The 20,074-nt window shown below is 42.0% G+C and overlaps 1 protein-coding gene across 1 annotated transcript in view; it reads left to right on the top strand.

Moving 5' to 3' along the window:
• The window catches only part of LOC131239842 (pachytene checkpoint protein 2 homolog), an 86,343-nt gene that overhangs the window by 6,808 nt on the left and 59,461 nt on the right, over positions 1-20,074 (top strand). The window contains exons 5-6 of the mRNA XM_058237726.1: positions 3,128-3,231; positions 3,316-3,420. Coding sequence (XP_058093709.1) covers positions 3,128-3,231; positions 3,316-3,420 — 209 coding nt within the window. The remainder of the gene's footprint in view (positions 1-3,127; positions 3,232-3,315; positions 3,421-20,074) is intronic.

Here is a 20,074-nt window from a genome sequence, read left to right as displayed (position 1 = left end):
TTCATTGAAACTTTTAAGCCTTCTATGTTTATATCAGCACATGAACAGAGTTCTTTTCGCTTATTATGCCGAGATGTTTTTAGTCACATATTATTTCCATTGGTTGTATCAAGGTTAGAAAACTCTTTGAGTTGAGTTGTCGAGGTTCGTCACTTGCCCACGTAATCCATTTTCAGGCAAAGCCGATTAAATAAGGTAGTCTCACCCAATACGAAGAACTTGACTTGGTTGGGTTTTGTACAGTTTTATGTGACTCGGTGTCTCTCCCAAGTCTGAAGAAACTTGCCCATGTCTTGCTGTTTTTATTTTGTAGCAAAAACCCCTGTCAATTGAATAATCCTAACTCAACATTTTCTGTGGGAAGGGTTTTAAGGATAAAACTTTGCCACCGATCAACAATATAGGAACAACTTCGGTGGCCTCGTCAATGTTTTTTTCCCCTGAAAACCCAATGTTTATGAGAGTTTTACAATTACATATGTTATTAACATTTAAATAAACAAAGTTTTGCTTTATTTAGTTATTGTTATTGCTATTTTTTATTGACCAATTGGATTGAATTGGATATAATTAATGTTGTCAAAATCCTACTATTTATGATTTGAGTTAAAAGTTAAGCAAAATGATTTGAATCCCACCTTGAATCCCTTTGTAGATGAATCCTGTGATTTTATGATTTGAATTTCTTTACAAGAGATTACATGATAGATATTCTCTTCCATGTTAAGTTGTTTTGTATTTTCTTATGATTTCTTACTTCTTAATTGAGCAAAACACCAAATTGATATAGTTTTCAATAATGGTAATGATGGCCGCAACAGCCAGCCTTATGGCCATTACGATGCCAACCATAATGGCCATTACACCCTCATAACGGCCGTTATGGCCCCATAATGGTTGTTACACCCCTAATAATGGCCACTACGGCCTTGTAACGGTCGGATTTTTTAAAAAAGGAAAAAATGTATCAGCCCATTACGAGCCAATTTTTTCAAATTGGGCGTTGCGGCCTTGTATTGTGTAATGGTCACTGTTACCATTACATAACAGCCGTTATGTACCCGTTTCTTAATCGCGTGTGCATGACTTATCTAGAATGTTTTTTCATACATGGTTGAAATCATGTCGACCTATGTGTATTGTGGTAATGATGGTTAGAAATCAAAATATCTTTTTCTCGCCGGTCTATAGAACCAAATGCCGCTCTCCAATGCAATTCTACAATGAAGAAAGGTAAAAGGAAGATAAATTATTAAAGGATTCTTGTATGTTTTTGATATAAATTTCTTGAATGACAAAAGTAAAGGAAGAGCAAGAATCCTCTGACTCTATCAAGTTATGGTGGCATTACTTGGTGGATATTGATGGGAAATGGATGATTGCTGATTTTTTTTTTTCTGATATATTTACATTTTTCTGATTTTTTTAATGTCTTAAGAAAATCATAAAAAATCTTATCGTTTATGTTACTTTTTGTGATTCTATACAATTCAACCCATATTATGATTTGTGATATGTTAACTATTTTGACAACATTGGTTATAATGCATGAGTTCTATTATTGGGTAGTTGAGTTATCCTCTACTTGATATAATTTTGTCATTATAGAATGTTAGTTGGAATTTTGGAACCATAAACAATTGAATATGGTTCAGAGAGAATAAACTATTTGGATCTATGGAGTAATGTAACATTGTCCATGATGAATCAGGATGGTTCATGTTGGGAGTTCATGTTATGTGAAGACCACAATGGTGACACGATGTTTCTCTAACATGAGAACAAGCATTTGTTACTTCACAAAGTGTACACAGGGTGTACACCAGACTCAATCAAGTCACTCTGCACTTTCTGAATCACTGTTAGAATCTTGATTGCAATGGGGTATTCATACTATAATTCCCTAAGCAATGGACAACCATTTATTGGATCATGTGCTTTGACTCACTGACTAGTGATGCTATTATGTAAACTGTTTAATACCCAATGTTGTGGGTGCTTCATTTAGATGATGGTATGGTGGGCCGCATAGGCAGTCCATCATGGGATCTACACCCTTAAGGAGTTCCAGTATCATATGGGGATTGATAAGTTAGATCATCTATTAGGCATGCAAATCCTTTGTATCGGTTCATTGTGGATGATTCTCCATCACTAAGTTTTAGAAAACATACTGTCTTAGAGTAATTTCAAAAAAGTTTTGATCGATGTTTTCTTGTCTGATGGAAGATCCAATGGTTCTGACTTGTCATATATCTCTTCCCTACATTACAGAGTGAGGATTCTTTGAGAACCAGGAGATATTTGAAAGATTGGAAGTTTGAATACTAAATATTAAACGGTACATAGGGTGTTATGGGTCATGGCTATTTACTTAGGGGTGTTTTGATCTTTGTGACTAAAGGCTGCTTGATGCCAAGAATCTCTAGATGCCCCCCTACAGAGGGAAGGAAGGAAGCAGGGCTAAGGTTTGAAGGGAGGGAGGGTTAAGTTGTGAGGCTCTCAGTGATTCATAGGCCTAGATTTTTCATTCGGTTCTCTTTACATGAGTTTTTGTAGAGATTTTAGGCACGTTGGTGATAGTTTGGAAAATAGTGTATACATTTTTCCTTACGAAAAACCGAGTATCAAGAGAAACCACCAATAACTTCTACCGCAGTTCAAAATTCTATTTAATTTGTATTAATTGAAAAAAGCTTCAAATTCTTGCATCTCTTGACTGAGGTAGATCCAGATCTTTGGATTTTGTTCACTACTAATTCAAGCATCCTTCAACAATAACAAAGAAAATGAAGTATTATGATGAAGGGAAGGTGAAAAGGATTTCGGGGCTGCTATTTGTTTTTCTAAGAGTAAAAAATGAAGGGGAAAGCAACTAGAACTTCATTGATTTTTTTCTCTTATTGCTCATTTTCATGAATTGTACTTCAAGACATATTATTCTTATTCTAACTTTTCGGAAATAAAAAAGCCTTGAAACTGTGGTTGGCAGTCTTAAGTCTAATCCTCAAGTCTTTTAACCTTTGCTTGCATTGCTTGTTCTATTTGGATGTTATGTAGTTCTTTTTGTTTCAAACATGCATAATTTTGTATTATAATTCAAATGCTTTGGAACATGTATATACAGCTTAGTGAAGAAGGACCAGGTGAAGAAATAAGTGGAGATGACCTTCTTTCTAGCTTTAATGAATGGATCCTTCCTTCAAGAGAATTTGATGGCATGTGGGAAAGGTTTGTTTATGACTATTGTGTAGATTATTTGAAATGATATTTGTCTGATGCCCATTGAATACTCATTTATGCTTCCTTTTGTAGCTTAATTTATGAAAGTGGTCTCAAGCAAAGGCTGTTGCGGTATGCTGCAAGTGCTTTACTCTTTACGGAGAAGAAGGTTGACCCTTGTCTTGTGTCATGGAATCGGTAGGCAATACATTATTCGATCGATGATAATTTGTCATTTAAAAGAAGATAAAATATGTTCCAGTATTGATTGAGCTTTTGGAAAGTATGGAGCATCCTAATAGCATGCTTTCCTTATTCAATTGTTGGTATAAATGATGTGCAAAAGTTTATATTGACTTAAGATTGGATAACCTGAGAGATTGATGTAGAATGAGTGAAACTAGCCTCAGATGAATGATGTGAGATCAAACTACATATCAATTTAAGCGTTCAACAAGTAAAATCAAGCACACATCCACATCATAAGTTATGAAAATTCAGATTAACCACTCAATGGACCTAGGCTATCACATACACGGTGCATGAAAGTATAAAATATCATAAGACTGGCCCACTTGGAAGTTGGGACAACCAATCTAGCATAGGTAGGGCAACATTCACATGAAGAAACAATGGCACTATAAAAACAAGATTTGGGGAAATCGGTTTGTTTTAAAATAAGATTTTTTAAAGGGGGTTTTGGGAATCAGGAATCGAGGTTTGAGGATTTTGGGAATTAGGGAATTAGGGACTTAGGGATTTAGGATTTTAGGAAATTGGGGATTAGGGACTTAGGGATTTAGGATTTTAGGAAATTGGGGATTAGGGACTTAGGGATTTAGGGTTTTAGGAAATTGGGGATTAGGGTTTTAGGTTCAAGATTGATGCTAGGGTTAGCAAAAGGGTGTAGAGGATGATGTAAGGAGAAATAAGATGTAAAAAAGAAGGGGATAGGGCTGTCCGTACGGACGTATGACTGTCTGTAAGGCTGGTCCATATGGACACACATACGGATGTGCATGTGGGTTCGATGGATGGTTGGGTTTTGATGGGGAAAGGTAAAAAAATGGATGTAAGATGAAAGGGTTTTGGTTTTAGATGAGTTGTAGAGAAGGGAAGAAGAAGAAAAGTGAAGAGAGTTGTGTACCTTGTTGGAGAAGAGAAAGAGGATGAAGATTACTTTGGAGTCCACCACCAGGCAATCTTCGAGCCCTTCCACAATCCGATTGGAAGGGAGGGTTTTCTCACAAACCCTAAAGGAAAATGAAGGGGGGCTTTTCTCAAGAGAGACAAGTCTTTTGTTTTCTTTTACTCAAAATACCATTAGGGTTGTGTGTCCCCCCCTCTTGCTTATATATAAAAAATACCAAAAGTTACAAAATTGCCATTCACTTAAGTATTATGACCCATAATCCAAAATAAGTACACTAAAACACCTAAGTGCAATCTCAACCGTCTAATAAATCCTAAAATAACAAAAAACATAAATAGAGCAAGATCAGGGCCCTGGTGGTCCGATGGTCCAATCGACATGAAAATAAAAACCTATGACTAAAAGTGTCTCATAAGTAGCCTATATGCATCATTCCAATGTGGGGTCTTCCTGATGCACGTCCCACGCATGTGGGGCTTTCAAAGTGGTCCGGTGGGCCCCATCTGGAACTCATCTCCCATACATAGAGAGGGTTGTGCTGATGTCGGTGGTCACATCCGCCTCTGGTATACTCGAGTAGGTCCTCTGATGTCCCCATCAACTCTCCTCGGCTGAGAAGAATTTTCCACTGGTGAAATAGAATTGTGGTAATGCTGTAGGAGGTCGGGATCAATGTGCCGGAACTCTGCCTTTGTAATCCAGGTGTTGTCTGGCTCCGGCCTAGCCTTCCATTTCATAAGGTATTTCTGATATCCTCCATGGTGGGTAGAGACCGCTTGGTGGTCCAGAACATCCTTGATCTCTTCTTTCCGTCCAGGTAGTGATGGAAGAGAAGGCAACGAGTGGGAAGCAGGGTTTGACAAAGGTCATGGGCTGGGGTTGGGGTCAGGGACACCATCATGTGGGGTAGGAGAAAGGTCTGTAGGAGGGTTATAAGATGGATGTGAGGGTCCGTTACAAGCCATAAGGTCCTCCACATTGAATGTGTCACTAATGCCTATGGTAGATGGAAGATCTACCACATATGCATTAGGGCCCACTCTTGTCAAAATTTTATATGGACTTGCACTGTGGGCATGCAATTTCCTCATGGTTCCCTGTGGTAATCTTTTGGTCCTAATGCGGACCATGACATAGTCGCCCACTTGAAACTCCTTAAACCTACGATGTGAATTTGTAGAGAGTTTATAATGTTGATTGCTAGCATTAATGCGCTTCCTGATCTCACTATGCAAATCATGAATATGCTGTGCAAATGTGTTTGCGGACTCAGATGGCTTACGTGAGATAGCTATAGGTATGAGATCTATAGGTGTTCTAGGCTTATACCCAAGTACTATCTCGAATGGAGTCATTCTTGTGGTCCTATTGATTGAATTGCTATATGCAAACTCGGCTATGGGTAAAGCCGGATCCTAGGTCCTAATATGGTCTCCCACCAGACATCGTAACAGATTCCCTAAGCTTCAATTGACAATGTCACATCGCTTGACTCAGTCGTTGAGTTGAGGGTGTGACTTGATGGGGAGGGATAATATTATACACATAACTATAAAAATCATCACAAATAGTAAACTTAATTAATTATCATGATTCATGCATCGAGTCAAAAGTATTAATTATCTACTGGTTGATATACAACACAAGTTCATACATCATTATTTAATAGAAATAAATATAAAATGAAAAATTCTTTATTCTCGCATCAAATCTCCAAGGGCATGCCTATCAAAGTCATCACTCCACACGTGGAGACTCCAGTTCATTTCCCTGTCCTGGATGGTTTTTCAATTAGCATAATAAGCGAACAGCCCAACAAGTAGTTGTACACATGATTCACAACATAGGCATGATACAAGTGCATATACAAGAATCTTATTATGCCACATTACCACATAGACACTTTCTTTAGTGAATAACTAGGGCCATAGCTGCGCACCACGTTCCGCTTGCGAACACCCATTTGACCAAGCTCCATACGAGCCCAACACGTGTACGAGTTTACTCATATCCTGTGCTAATGCTTTTATAGTCTAGTAATGAGTGGCCCGCTCTGGAGATGGCCAAACTCCTTCCTCAGCATCAACCGTAGTCCAAGGAGGAGGCCCTATTGGTACCAACTCGGGTTTCATTAGGAACTCTACCCTAGAATTTAAGGGATAACTAGATCCTCGAGTTGTCTGGTGTTCTCAAAATGACATATCGAATACGAGGCAGTTGTATACTTAAACAGATATTAATATATTATAAAAGTTAAGCAAAAGTAAGCATGTAATGTTATGCAATGCATGTGGGAAAATCCATCCGTGATAGTGAGTACTTACCCATAACGTCCATTTTCTTATTCGACCATTTTGACATTTTGATAATTTCTTCATGGATCTGATGACTGCACTCGGGTCTACGATCCATAAAAAGTTCCATTTTTTAGTCATGGCTAGAATACAAGCATCAAGTTAATTTCTTTCTTACTTAGTGTTCATTTTCTTAAAACACTTGCAAAAATGAGTAAGATCCTAAGATTTTTACATTAGTTCATTAAATCGATCAAGTCCCTAATTTCTTAGATCTGAGTCGTAGATAATCCATTTACCATGTTTTTAATCATATATCAAATGTATTAATCTTTGTTAAGTTTAACTTAGGATTAAGATCTATCTTAAAGACAATTGGATGTTTAGATCCATCCAATCCGATCATTTATTTTCTTATTGTCCATGATTTTGGTTTAATGATCTTGATTAATATTTGATCAGATGATCCGATCTAACATTAGATCAAGTAGATTTTTAATTTTCTTAAATCTAATCCCTTAATTGTTTTATTAAACCTTTGATCAACGGTTAGATTGGACCCGATCGTCAATTTAACGGTCCAGATCATTATTATTATCTTTTCCCAAATTTTAATAATATGGATCTAGATTTATAAGGTCTTTAATCCATATTTACACTTAGGAGGTGTTTGTTTTCTTATTTACAGCTGGAAATAAAAGTAAATAAACAATCATTATTTTCCATAAGAAATACACCGTAGCCGCCTATACACAGTAAGGTTTGATTTGACTTGACACTAATGTCAAGAAAAAATTTCAAAATTTTGCAAGACCCACCATGATATATGTGTCTGATCTAAGCCGTCCATTCATTGTAACAACTCGTTTTAGGGCATAGACTGAAAATCGAGGCAAATTCAAAGTGCAAGTGTACCACAACACAAGAAACACGGGGATTAAACACACACCATTGAAAACTTCTTGTGGGCCATAGGAGTTTTGTATCCAGCTAATATTTGTGTTTTTCCTTCATCCGTGTTTGTGTGATCATATGAACAGGTTGGATCACAGATACAAATCAGTGTGGGACCCACGGATGGCTTCACATTTCAACGATGGATGTCAATATCCCATTGTTTGCTGCGGTGTGGTCCAATTGAGCTTATAATCTACCATTTTTTTTTGGCAAAATCGCTAAAATGATTTGATAAAATAGATAGACGGCATGGATCGATCACATACATCATGGCGAGATCTAAAAATTTCACTCAGTCAATCCCCTTTTTTTCAAAAAGTAAATTCCGAATATCGAGGCGTAATTACCTTTATATTTCCTTTCTTCCAAACAATAGAAATAGGTCATAATTACCTATTTACCACCATTTACAATGGTAAGTAGGAAAATAAACAGGCCCTTGATGAATAAGATTTCTGAAGGTACGATTAATTTTATGTGGGGCTCACTTTCACACTAAATGTATATATTGGATTTTTCACTTACATAATTATAACACGATATAAGATATGGAAAAATACAAATGATTTAATATGAAAAACATGATCTTGTGGTGGGGCCCGCTTTTAAAGAGATGTTAATTTGCTTTTATGTTGGCCCACCATAATTCTAATGATGAGATCCTGCAACCAACTAATTCATTTATATTTTCAAAAATCACAAAAATAAATAAAAACTTAATGAACAAAAATTCAAATCTAGATGGAATAATTCACATGAACAAAATCTTATAGAAGGGTGGGGCCTACCCTTACGATTCATTATGTCTACATATGGGGTCCATGCATTTGCCCACATGAGGCAATGTGTCGGGTACCACGTTGTTGCTTACGTGACAACGTGTGGGGCCCACACATGCTGACCTCATGGTTAGCCCATGATTTGTCTTAGTTTACACTTTGTGGGGTCTACTTAGATTTGATTTAAAACATCTAAGAGATTAGTATTAGAGTACTCACTTGATAAACGGTTTGGATCAAAAGGTAAGCTCACAGAACTTCTCTTTTAATCTGTTTCTCTCCCTCTCTCTCTCTGAGTGCTTACGAGAAGTGGTTTGGCATGCCTCATATAAAGGAGCCAAAGCCCCCTTACATTAATGCACATGCATATGTAACACGTGATAAACACATGTTAAGTGCATGTAACTCTCATCTTAAGGGTGAGAGGTTTTAGGGTGGATGATGGTGTAAACAATATGTGCGTACGTGCCATGGAGATGTGGGTCCAACAAGTACAGTCTTCTTGATCTAAGTGCATGATTAAATTGTTTATACCTTATGCCCTCTTGTAAAAATGATTTCTTGATCAAAATGACCATGGTTAATTGTAGGGAAATCAAAAGTGTTCGTAGAAGCGGCAGTGCACCAAAGATTGTAAACATGGGTTCACCTGAAGTAGGGTGTATTAATCGACTGTGTACATGCCACGATCGTGTGGGCCATACCAAAAGTTTCTATATCCAGTCATTATATCAAAATGAAGTTGTTATTACAAAGATCATGGGAAAAATAAATTCAAGGTAAAAAAATAAGTGTATAATACTATGGGCCATGCTCAAATGCATTGTTATAATAAATATGGATAATTTTTATGATTTTACATGTGCTAAAATAATTTAAAATTGTGGTTTGAAGATTTACTAGAGTCATGAAATGAGAAGCCACTATACTCTACTAGGGTCCACAAAACATGCCAAAATTGACTATTCAAGAATTCTTGGCCTTAGATCTAAAGCTTTTTATCTTTGTTCAAGTTAAGATTTTTATATGACGTTGTTGATGCTGTGTCTAGGAATATATTAAACGGTTGTCTATAGAACGATCAAGTGGTTCAATGGACAATTCTCAAGATCTTGATGATACCTCTATTAGATGATAATTTTAACGGTAGATTTGAAAATTAATCAGTTACTATTCATATTAGATGGTTTGGATTGATGATTCATGGTTTGGATTGGTGATCCAATGGACAAATTGTCACAGATCTTGGTTTAAATGGTTAAAATGATCCACTTGATGATCGGTTATGATTAAATAATCAGAAGAAAAAAAATATTTACCCCTCAAAATTGCTAGTATATTACATTCTATCCTCAAAAGAATTTTGTCCCAAAATTCATCGTACCTTAGCTGGTAAAGAGGTCAGGGTACTTTTCTCGGATCTCAGCTTCTCGCTCCCATGAGGCTTATTCTTCCTCATTGTGGTGACTCCATTGGACCTTGACCAATGGTATCACCTTCGTTTGCAACACCTGTTCTTTTTTGTCTAGGATGTCCACAGGTCTCTCGATATACGATACATCTTATTAGATTTTTAATAACGGCCAATCTATTACGTGAGATGGGTCTCTCTAGTATTTACAAAGCATAGAGACATGGAAGACGTTGCGAATATTGGCAAGCTGTGGGGGTAGTGCTAGTCTGTAAGCAACAGGTCTGATTCCCTCTAGGATCTTGAACGGTCCTATAAAACGCGGCACTAATTTTCCCTTCTTTCCGAATTGCATAACACCTTTAACAGGTGACACCTTCAAGAACACGTGATCGCCAACTTTAAATCCTAAGTCTCTTCTTTTGGTATCTGCATAGCTCTTTTGGCGGTGCGCAAACGTTCTTGTATCACTGCGATCTTCTCAGCCGCCTTTTATACCATTTCAGATTCAAGCAATTCCCGTTCTCCTATCTCCAACCAACAGTTGAGAGACCTACATGGCCTTCCATACAATGCTTCAAACGGTGCCATGCCGATGCTCGACTGATAGCTATTGTAAGCAAACTCTACTAGATGCAAGTGATCATTCCAACTTCCCTGAAAATCCATAACATAGGCATGAAGCATGTCTTCGAGGATCTGATTCACTCTCTCGGTCTGTCCATCTATCTGAGGGTGAAATGTGGTCCTGCAATCTAATGGTGTTCCCAAAGCTTCCTGGAAGTTCTTCCAAAAGCGCGAGGTGAATCTAGGATCACGATCAGAAACAATGGATACAGGGATTCTGTGTAAACACACTATCTTTTTAATATACATCTGACATAAGTTACTCATCGAGTACACGGTGCCTACTGGTATGACATGAGCGGATTTGGTGAGTCTATCCACAATTACCCATATCACATCATGGCCATTATTCGATCTTGGCAATCCCATTACGAAATCCATAGTGATGTGCTCCCACTTCCATTTAGTTACTGGCAATGACTGCAACTTGCCTGCTGGTCTCTTGTGCTCAGCCTTAACCCGCTGGCACATAAGACATTTAGACACGTATACTGCTACATCCTTCTTCATAGTCCTCCACCAATATCGCCTACGCAAGTCATGATACATCTTCATCTTGCCTGGGTGTATGGTGTATTTTGACTTGTGAGCTTTGTTGATGCAGAAATCTAGTTGTCTTCCTTAGACCACTTAGTACCTTCAAGATAAGATAGACAATGACCCTGGCTGCTGCATGGGACCCTCCGATGCCAAAGTCGGATAGGCAAGCTAGGTCTAGTAGAATGCAAGGGTCATAGGATGTGAGATTGTGCGTACTCTCCTTGTAGCAGCGGTGCATATATATAGGTTTCTTGATGGCGGTGTCAAGTATGGCAATGAATCTGCCACCCGATATCATCTTGCACTAGGATTCTGATTTTGAGGGTGCCGCGGTTGTTCCGCCAAGATTTCTGGTGAAGATTCGGGGGAGGATCTTCTAGTAGGTTCCCAGATGGTGGATGTGTTGAAGTGATAAAGTCCCTTGATATACATTGATGCACCACACTCTGACAGCTTGAGCTTTTGGAGTAAATGGTTGTTTGACATGGTATCAGAGAGGAAGGTCCTATGTTCGAATCTCGAGAGCAGCAAGTATGCCTCGCTAATATATTATTCTCCCACGGGGGGTCAGGAAAATCAGGTCCGGCCCAGGGACCGGGAAATTAAACCCGGCCTATTTATGGTGTGAGTGTCCCTCCACCTTCGTCAATATGTTCCCGTGCGGAGTTCCCACCTCGCACGTGCGGGGGGGTGTTGAAGTGATAAAGTCCCTTGATATACATTGATGCACCACACTCTGACAGCTTGAGCTTTTGGAGTGAATGGTTGTTTGACAGGATGATCAACTGGGTCTGGGCTTCAGGCCGAGCTTGAGCTTGAACATAGACGGATTGAAGTCGAGGTCAAGGTCGGATGGACTAAAGTCGAGGTCGAGGTTGGACATACCAAAATTGAAGTCGAGGTTGGACATACCAAAATTGAGGTCGAGGTCTATCCGAGTTGAGGTTATGATAGAGATTGGTTGAATCTAGGTTGACTTAGAGGTCGAGTGGATCATTGTCTAACAAGCCTCTTTATGAAAGCTGTGCTCTTTTAAACTGCGTTAATCTGGTCAGTCCATTTTTACCCATAACAGCAGCCCCCCTTGCTTCCAAGAGTTTTTCAAGAGCTCAGGAAGCAAGTTATTGTGGACTGACTTGTGCTTGGCGTCGAATAGGTCAAGAGATTGAGAGGTTGGACCATTTGTCGTCATGACAAATGATGGGAGGGCGGCGAGCATGGGAACCGAAGCAGATTTATCAATGATGATTGAGTTCTTAGAGGCGGCGCAAGCAATGACGTCGTTTGGTTTTTAGACGTGTAGTTAGGTGACATCTGTCTGTGGCTCGGTGCTCGAGCTTGTTCATGAATCAAGGGCTCGCCACGTGGTCCATAGGGGCGCTTGCGTGCGATGCTGTAGCTTCTCGAGCTGGAGCATTGATTGCCAATCATAAATGTGTCAAGTTGGGTATGAGTATAAAGAGGGGAAGGGATGCCCGACTCCTCACTCTACTTCTTTGCTGCTTTGCTCTTCACCAGACTAGGCGATTTCTAGTAAGTCGGAAATCCCTTTGTTTTCCCTTTTTCCTGCTATATCCCCTTTTCCGGCTTGTATTTTCCCTTTTCTGGCTCGTATTTTCCCTTTCTCCGGCTTGTATTGCATTTCTTTTTTTGTTTTGGCTTGTTTGGGAAGTTGGGCATGTCTGGTCAGTGGTCGGTGTCGGGAGCTTTCCACAATGACTCCTATCATACCATCGAGGACTCTCGAATGAATAGGCCCGTTCCTTCCTCTTCGGCGCCGGGGAGCGAAGAGATGGAGTTCCAAGGGATCGGTGAGGAGGGAGCTTGGCCAGGACCAGAGGGCTCAACGGCTGAGTCCCGAGAAGTTGGTGTCTTCGAGTCCACCATGACGAGTGCTGACTTGGCTCGGGTAAGGAGGGATTATCAAATCCCCGAGTCAATGGTACTTCGGGTACATGAGGTAGGGGAGGTGCCAGGCCAGCCTCGTGAGGGTGAGCTGGCTATTTACATTGTAGCTTTACAATGCGGTCTTCGGCTACCCTTGCATCCTGTAGTTTAGAGGGTCATTGCCACTTTGAGGCTGGCCCCAGGTCAGCTGATCCCGAATGCCTGGAGGGCATTGATCGGGACCTGCATTTGTTGGTAGCAGCTCGGTCACCTTGAGTTGTTTGTGGATGAATTCCTGTACTCGTACAGGGTGAAAATCAATTCTGCAAACCTGGGATGGTATTACTTCTCTGCTTGGGCTAATCGGGGCCAGTCCCTCATCACCGGTAACCCTTCTTCCAACAAAGGGTGGAAAGATAAGTGGTTCTTCGTGTCGGGGGAGTGGGCAGACTTGACAATCGGTGTCCCTACCGAATTCATGACTCTAAATCGGGAATTATTGAATCGAACTAGGTCGGCCATAAGTTGCACTTGTTTGCTAATTCCTCTTTTTGGTTTCGTGCGGCGAGCCTTCCTCGTGTACAACCTGAGCTCTCCGCATCGCAGCTTTAGTGTGTTGCTTGCGCTAGGTTGTTAGAGCCCGACAAGAGGAATTGGAAGAAGCTGATCACTCCTCAGTCTCTCTTCCAGGCCGGTATATCCAAGGTTGCTCCCAGGACGTCAGGTATGGTATACTTGGTCGGGCTTCCTTTTTTTTTTCTTCGAATCTCTCTGTTTTTTTTTTTTAAAAAAAAAAAAAAAACTTTTGCTTGGTTCCTGCAGACATGTCTGGCAACCCCCACCCTTTGAAGAAGATGGAGCTGCTTTCCTCGATTGAGGTGGAGCGGCTTAAGAGAGTAGTGAAAGAGGGGGCTCCTCATCGGGGCAAGGCGCCTTGTGTGGTCGCAGCCAATCCCCCGCCTGGGATCCTGACCCCTGTTGAGCAACTTGGGGTTACCGCACGCGAGGCAACCTTTGCCGCTGTTGTTACTGTCCTCGTGCCGGAGTGTGTTCGTGAAGGAGGGCCTTTTGCTCATGAGGTCGAGAGGAGGGCTCTTGCTCATAAAGCTGAGGGGGGGAGCTTCTGCTGCTTATGAAGCTGAGGGAGGAGCTCCTTCCGCTCAGGACATTAGAGCTCCTCTCGCTCATGAGGCTGAGGGCAGCGGGTCGACTTTCGCACTGGGCCCTTTGGCGAAGCTTGTTGAATGGGCATCTCACCATGTGGATGAGGATGACATCACCGCTCTGTCGACCCTTCATTCGATGGATGTGTTGAGGGAGGTGTTGATCTCCCTTTTGAAGGTAGGTTTTTGAATTGTTCTCGACTCTTTTCTCTTTTCTCCATAGTTTCTTGATTCGTCTTTGGTTTCAGGCGGCTCTTGCTCTCCTGGCTACTCATCTGACTTTTCAGGATGTCGGACAAGATTACGAGCAGTTGGAGGCCGATCTCTGGGTCAAGACCTCTGAGCTTGAGGTCGTCGCGCTCGATAGGGATGCGACCATAGCTCAGTCAGAAGCCCTGCAAGGGGCTTTGTGGGTACTGGGGGAAGACCGGAGGGTCCTAAGGACCCAGTTGGACGAGGCCCTTTATGAGAGCACTTCGAGGCAGTCTGCGCTGTAGGATATGGGGCTGTGCTTTTCCTCCCTAGAGACTGAGAAGTTGAAGTTAGCAGTCGAGAAGCTGAGGGCAGAGGCAGCCCTTGCAGAGGCAACTTCTAGGTCAGCGGAGGTCTCAGCTCGGCTGGCTGAGGTTGAAGCTTCCATCCCTGGGGTGCAGACGGCGGCGGTAGAAGCCTTCAAGGCCTTCGAGGGGCGAGCTGAGGAGCTCGAGGAGTACTTCAACCTGGGCTATGCTTGATGTGAGGAGCTGGTCAAGCTGAAGTACTAGTGGATTGACCTGGACTGTTTAGCCGAGGAGGACGCCAATACTCCCGCTCTTGTTGAGGTTGAGGTCCCTGCTCTCGTCGAGACTAGGGTAGAAGACGTTCCCTAAAGACCGGCTTTTGTCTCCTCTTTTCTTTTTTGTATTTTTCATTTTCCGTTAATGAGGCGACCCCTTCTTTTGTTTGGACATGGATGTTGTTTTCTTTTATTTGCTTCCATTATATACTCCTTTTATGAAAAAGAAAGTATTTTTTGTAGAAATCGAGCGAAAATTCGAGTAGTCTTTTCGGATCGCCCTATCGCTTGTTAGTAGGTCGGACGAATGGGAGCTCGGGGGCTAGCTGTTGGGCCCTTCCCTTTTATCAGGGGGTTTTTGCCCTTGTAGGGTAGGTGAGCGAGCTGCAATGACTCCTCTGTAGGTGGCCGAGTAGTTTTTTTTTTTTTTTTTTAAAGAGGATTGTTCTCCCTTGTATTAAGGGGTTCTTAGTGTAGATTGACCTGAGCAGTGTTATTTAGTGGTCAAACCTCTTGTTTAAGATTCGGGCGACTGGTGATAACTATTTCTCCCTTGTACTAAGGGAGGTCAGTAGGTCACGTAGTGGAGTCGATTACTGGTCCAACCTCTTCTTTAAGGGTTAGACGCATGGTGTGCCGTAAAGGCCATTACGTAAAGGTAACGGTGGCAACTGTTACACGTTACGGGGTCGTAACGGTTGTAACAGCCGTTATGGAAAAAATGACCCGTAATTGCTGTTAATGGCATGTTACATTCCCTATAAAGGCCATAATAGCCTCGTAATGGTCTATTACGGGACATATTGGTTTTTCATACTTTTTAATCAACATTATGGGGTAGATACAGGTTTTTCGGGGTTTTTTTTTTTCAATAAAAAAATGAAAAAGAGAGACCGTAATAGTTGTTACGGGGCCGTAATAGCCGTTATGCCCCGTATCGTAGAGGTAACGGTGTGTCCGTTACGGCCACCATTACCATTACGGAACACCTTGGACGACTGGTGAGGGCTATTCATCCCTTTTACTAAGGAAGTCCTCAGTAGATCATGTAGATCGGGCATTGGAGATGGTTGATTAGAATTCAAAATTTCCAAGTGTTAGGGTTTTTGTTGAAAAATATGAGCAGTGGACACGTAGATTTTGACTCGGCAGGTCAACTATTTGTGGATTTCGGGTTGTAGACATCTAGACTTCGACTTGGTGTCTAGTTGGACTTCATGGGTAGTAGATCTTCAGGTGCTCGAGGTTTTATGGACGTGGTAACGGTCGTCCCTCCATATCTTCGAGTCGATAGGCCCCAGGTCGGGTATTGCTTCTTATTCTGTAGGGTCCCTTCCATTTCGGCCCCAGAGTTCCTGAACTAGGCTCCTTGGTGTTTTGGAAGGTCCGGTGGAGTACCAAGTCTCCAGCTCGGAACCTTCTAATCCTTACTCTGGAGTTGTAGAATCGAGCGACCTGTCGTTTCCTTGTTGCTACCTTGACTTGGGCTTGATCCCTTCTTTCTTTGAGTAGGTCGAGGTCCAATGTCACCTGCTCGGCGTTCTGATTTTCATCGTAAGAGCGGATCCGAGCCGTCGGGAGCCCAATTTCTATTGGGGCTACGACCTCGGCCCCGAAGGCTAAGGAGAAGGGAGTTTCTCCTGTGGCTATCTAAGCAGTGGTTTGGTATGCCCAAAGTACGGAAGGGAGCTCCTCGGCTCATGCCCCTTTGGCTTTCTCGAGTCTGGTTCGGAGGTGGTTCTTAATGATCTTGTTTATAGCCTCGACCTGACCATTTGCCTGGGGATGCCGAGGTGATGAGTAGGCGTTTCAAATTCTGAGGTTCCCACACATGCCTTGGAATCGATCATTGTCTAATTGCTTTCTGTTGTCCGAGACGACCGTGTGTGGGATCCCGTATCGACAGATGATGCTTTTCCAGATGAAGTCGGTGATTCTCTATTTGGTAATCTTGGCCAGGGGCTCGGCTTCGGCCCACTTGGTGAAATAGTCGACAGCAACGACTGTGAATTTTGTTTGACCTTTGCCGGTTGGCAGGGGGCCGATAATGTCTTTCCCCTATTGGGCGAACGACCATGGTCTGACCATAGTTTTAGCGGCTTAGGTGGCTGATGGTTATTGCTGCGAATCTTTGGCACCTGTCGCATCTCTGGTTGTACTGCTTGACATCCTTCTGGATGGTCGGCCAGAAGTAGCCCTGTCGGACGGCCTTGTGGGCAAGGGTGCGATTGCTGGAATGGTTACCGTAGATCCCTTTGTGTATTTCTCTCAGAACGTACTCGACTTCTTTTGGTCGGAGGCATTTGAGGTAGGGCAGAGAATCCTTTTTTGTATAAAGTGTGCTCAACCATTGTATGCCGGGCCGACCTGGATCGGAGCCATCGTGCCTTGAGGCGATCTTCAGGCAATTTCCCTTCCCAAAGGTAGTTGACTATTGGGTCCATCCAGCTCGACACTGAGTTTACCGGAAGGATTGTGCTTGGGTCGGACTCGCTGATACTTGGCTGGGTCAGAAACTCGATCGGGATTGACCTTGGGATGTCGTCTTCGGCTGCTGTGGCCAGTTTTGTTAGAGTCTCTGCCTTGGAGTTTTTCGACTTGGGGATGAGGCTGATGTCGCACTTAAGGAGTTTGCTAATGTGTTCTCATACCCTTTGTAGATAGGTGATCATTCTTTCTTCCTTTGCTTGATATTCGCTGGCTATCTGGTAGACGACGAGCTGTATATCACTGTGGACTTTCAGGTTCTGAGCTCCCATTGCTGCTGCTAACCTAAGTCCGACGAGCAATGCTTCGTATTCAGTTGTGTTGTTCGATGTTTGGAATCCAAATCTTAAGGCGTATTGTATGCAGGTTTGGTCAGGAGCCTCAAGGACTGCCCCGGCCCCGCTACCTTTAGAATCAGATGAGCCGTGGACATATAATGTCCAGGTCGGCAAGTCTTGTTCAACTGCTTGATGTGCAGATTGATCAGTTTCACTGCTCAGATAGGCCTCCAGGTCACTTCTGCACGCGAGCTCGACAATAAAATCAGCTACTGCCTGGCCTTTGATGGCGGTTCGAGGCTGATACTTAATGTCAAACTCGTTGAGCTCGATCGCCTATTTTGTAAGTCTTCCCGACACCTCAGGTTTTTGGAGTACCTGGCGGAGAGGTTGATTGGTTGGGACTATGATAGTATGGGCCTAGAAGTAAGGTTGGAGGCGGCGGGATGGGACGACTAGAGCCAGAGCCAACTTCTCGATGTCCGGGTACCTGGTCTTGGCCGAGACAAAGGCTTTGCTGACGCAGTATACCGGTAGCTGCTTCCCTTCTTGTTCCCGGATAAGGGCCAAGCTGACTGCTGCTGTTGAGATTGCTAAGTAGGAGCAGCTCCCTTTGCTCGGGCTTTAAATGTAGCGGTGGCGAGCTTAAGTACTGTTTGGGTTGTTGAAAGGCCAACTCGCATTCCTTGGTCCACTCTGTCTTTTGTTTCCCTTTTAATTGTTTGAAGAAGGGCAGACACTTGTCAGTAGCTCGGGAGACGAATCGGTTGAGGGTGGCCACTCTGCCCGTGAGGCACTGGATTTCTTTTGTTGTCCTGGGCAAGCTCATGTCTAGCAGAGCATGGATCTTGTCGGGGTTCGCCTCGATCCCCCTTTGGCTGACTAAGAAACTAAGGAATTTTCTCGAGCTAACACTGAAGTCACATTTGCTCGGATTCAACTTCATCTGATATTTTCGTGGTATTGTGAACATTTCCTTGAGGTCAACGATGTGGTTTGGAGCTTTGATGCTCTTGACGAGCATGTCGTCGACGTAGACCTTTATGGAGTGTCCAATTTGCTCAGCGAACATTCTGTTGATGAGTCGTTGGTATGTGGCTCCGGCATTCTTCAGCTCGAAGGGCATGACCTTGTAGCAGTAGAGTCCTTCGTCTGTGACAAAAGTTGTCTTCTGCTTGTCGTATGGGTGCATGACGATCTGATTATATCCTGAGTAAGCTTCCATGAAGCTTAGGAGCTCGTGCCCGGCGGTGTTGTCGACTAGCTGGTTAATCTGCGGAAGAGGAAAACTGTCCTTGGGGCAAACTTTGTTCAGGTCGGTGTGATCAACACAGACCCGCCACTTCCCATTAGACTTTTTCACCAGAATGACATTGGCGATCCAGTTTAGATAGTAGATTTCTTCGATGAAACCTGCTTTGAGGAGTTTATCGACCTCTTCACCGATGATGGTGTAGCATTTTGGCTTGAATGCTCGTCGTTTCTGCCTTATTGGTTAGTGGTCGGGGTCAACATTCAATTTGTGAATCATCACTTTTGGGTTGAAGCCGGGCATATCCCGATGGGACCAGGTGAATACATCGGCGTGTGATGGGGACATCACGCGCACACGCACACGCACGCGCACACGTACACCACGCTGCCCCCCTATGCACGTACGCAAGGAGGACCCTACCGTCGATCTGGATTGATGATGACATCCAGGGAGGGCCTCCTAGCTAGAAGACGGAGTTTTAGTTCGTTGGAGTGGACCCGATAGTCAAGTAAAGCCCATCATGGGATCTCATGATCGTGGCCCACTAGTCTGATTAATCTCATATTTTAGGTTTTGCTTATTAATGTTATTTAGAGCAATGTTGCCAAATCACATATGCCATTGTATGTGATCAGCATATGTTGTTCGCATATGCGATCGCACAATCGCATATGCCATGGCATATTTTTTATAAAATAATAAAAAATTTAAAAAATGAAAAAAATCTAAAAAAATAGGAAAAACTTGCCTAATTAGTACACATGATTGGATTGAGTTATTTTACTTATTTCACTATAGTTTGAGTGTTTCATTAAGTTTTATATTTAATTACTTATATTATATTATATAAATTTTAACAAAACAATCAAGCTACATTAAAAGAGAACTAATTATTATAAACTTAGAGCAAAGAAATTTTACTGATAAATGGATAACTTGAAACAACTTACAAGTTATAAATTACAGCTTAATTTACAAAAAGTAAGCACAACTTATAAAATACAAAAAATAAACATACTTGAAGTAATTGTAGAGAGATTAGAGTAAGAGAGAGAGTAATAGATTTAGAGCTTAGGAGTAGAGAATAGTGAAAATGGAGGGGATATGAGTGCCTATTTATAGGCAAAAGTTTTACAAATTGAAAAAATAAAAAATAAAAAAATTGCTTCCACTTTGATTATTAGGAAATATGCGATCGCATATGCAGTATGTGGATCGCATATTTATCGCATATAAAAGTATGCCA

Source organism: Magnolia sinica, chromosome 3 (genome assembly GCF_029962835.1).
Source record: "Magnolia sinica isolate HGM2019 chromosome 3, MsV1, whole genome shotgun sequence".
Lineage (NCBI taxonomy): Eukaryota > Viridiplantae > Streptophyta > Magnoliopsida > Magnoliales > Magnoliaceae > Magnolia > Magnolia sinica.
This window is presented reverse-complemented; position numbering and strand designations above follow the sequence as displayed.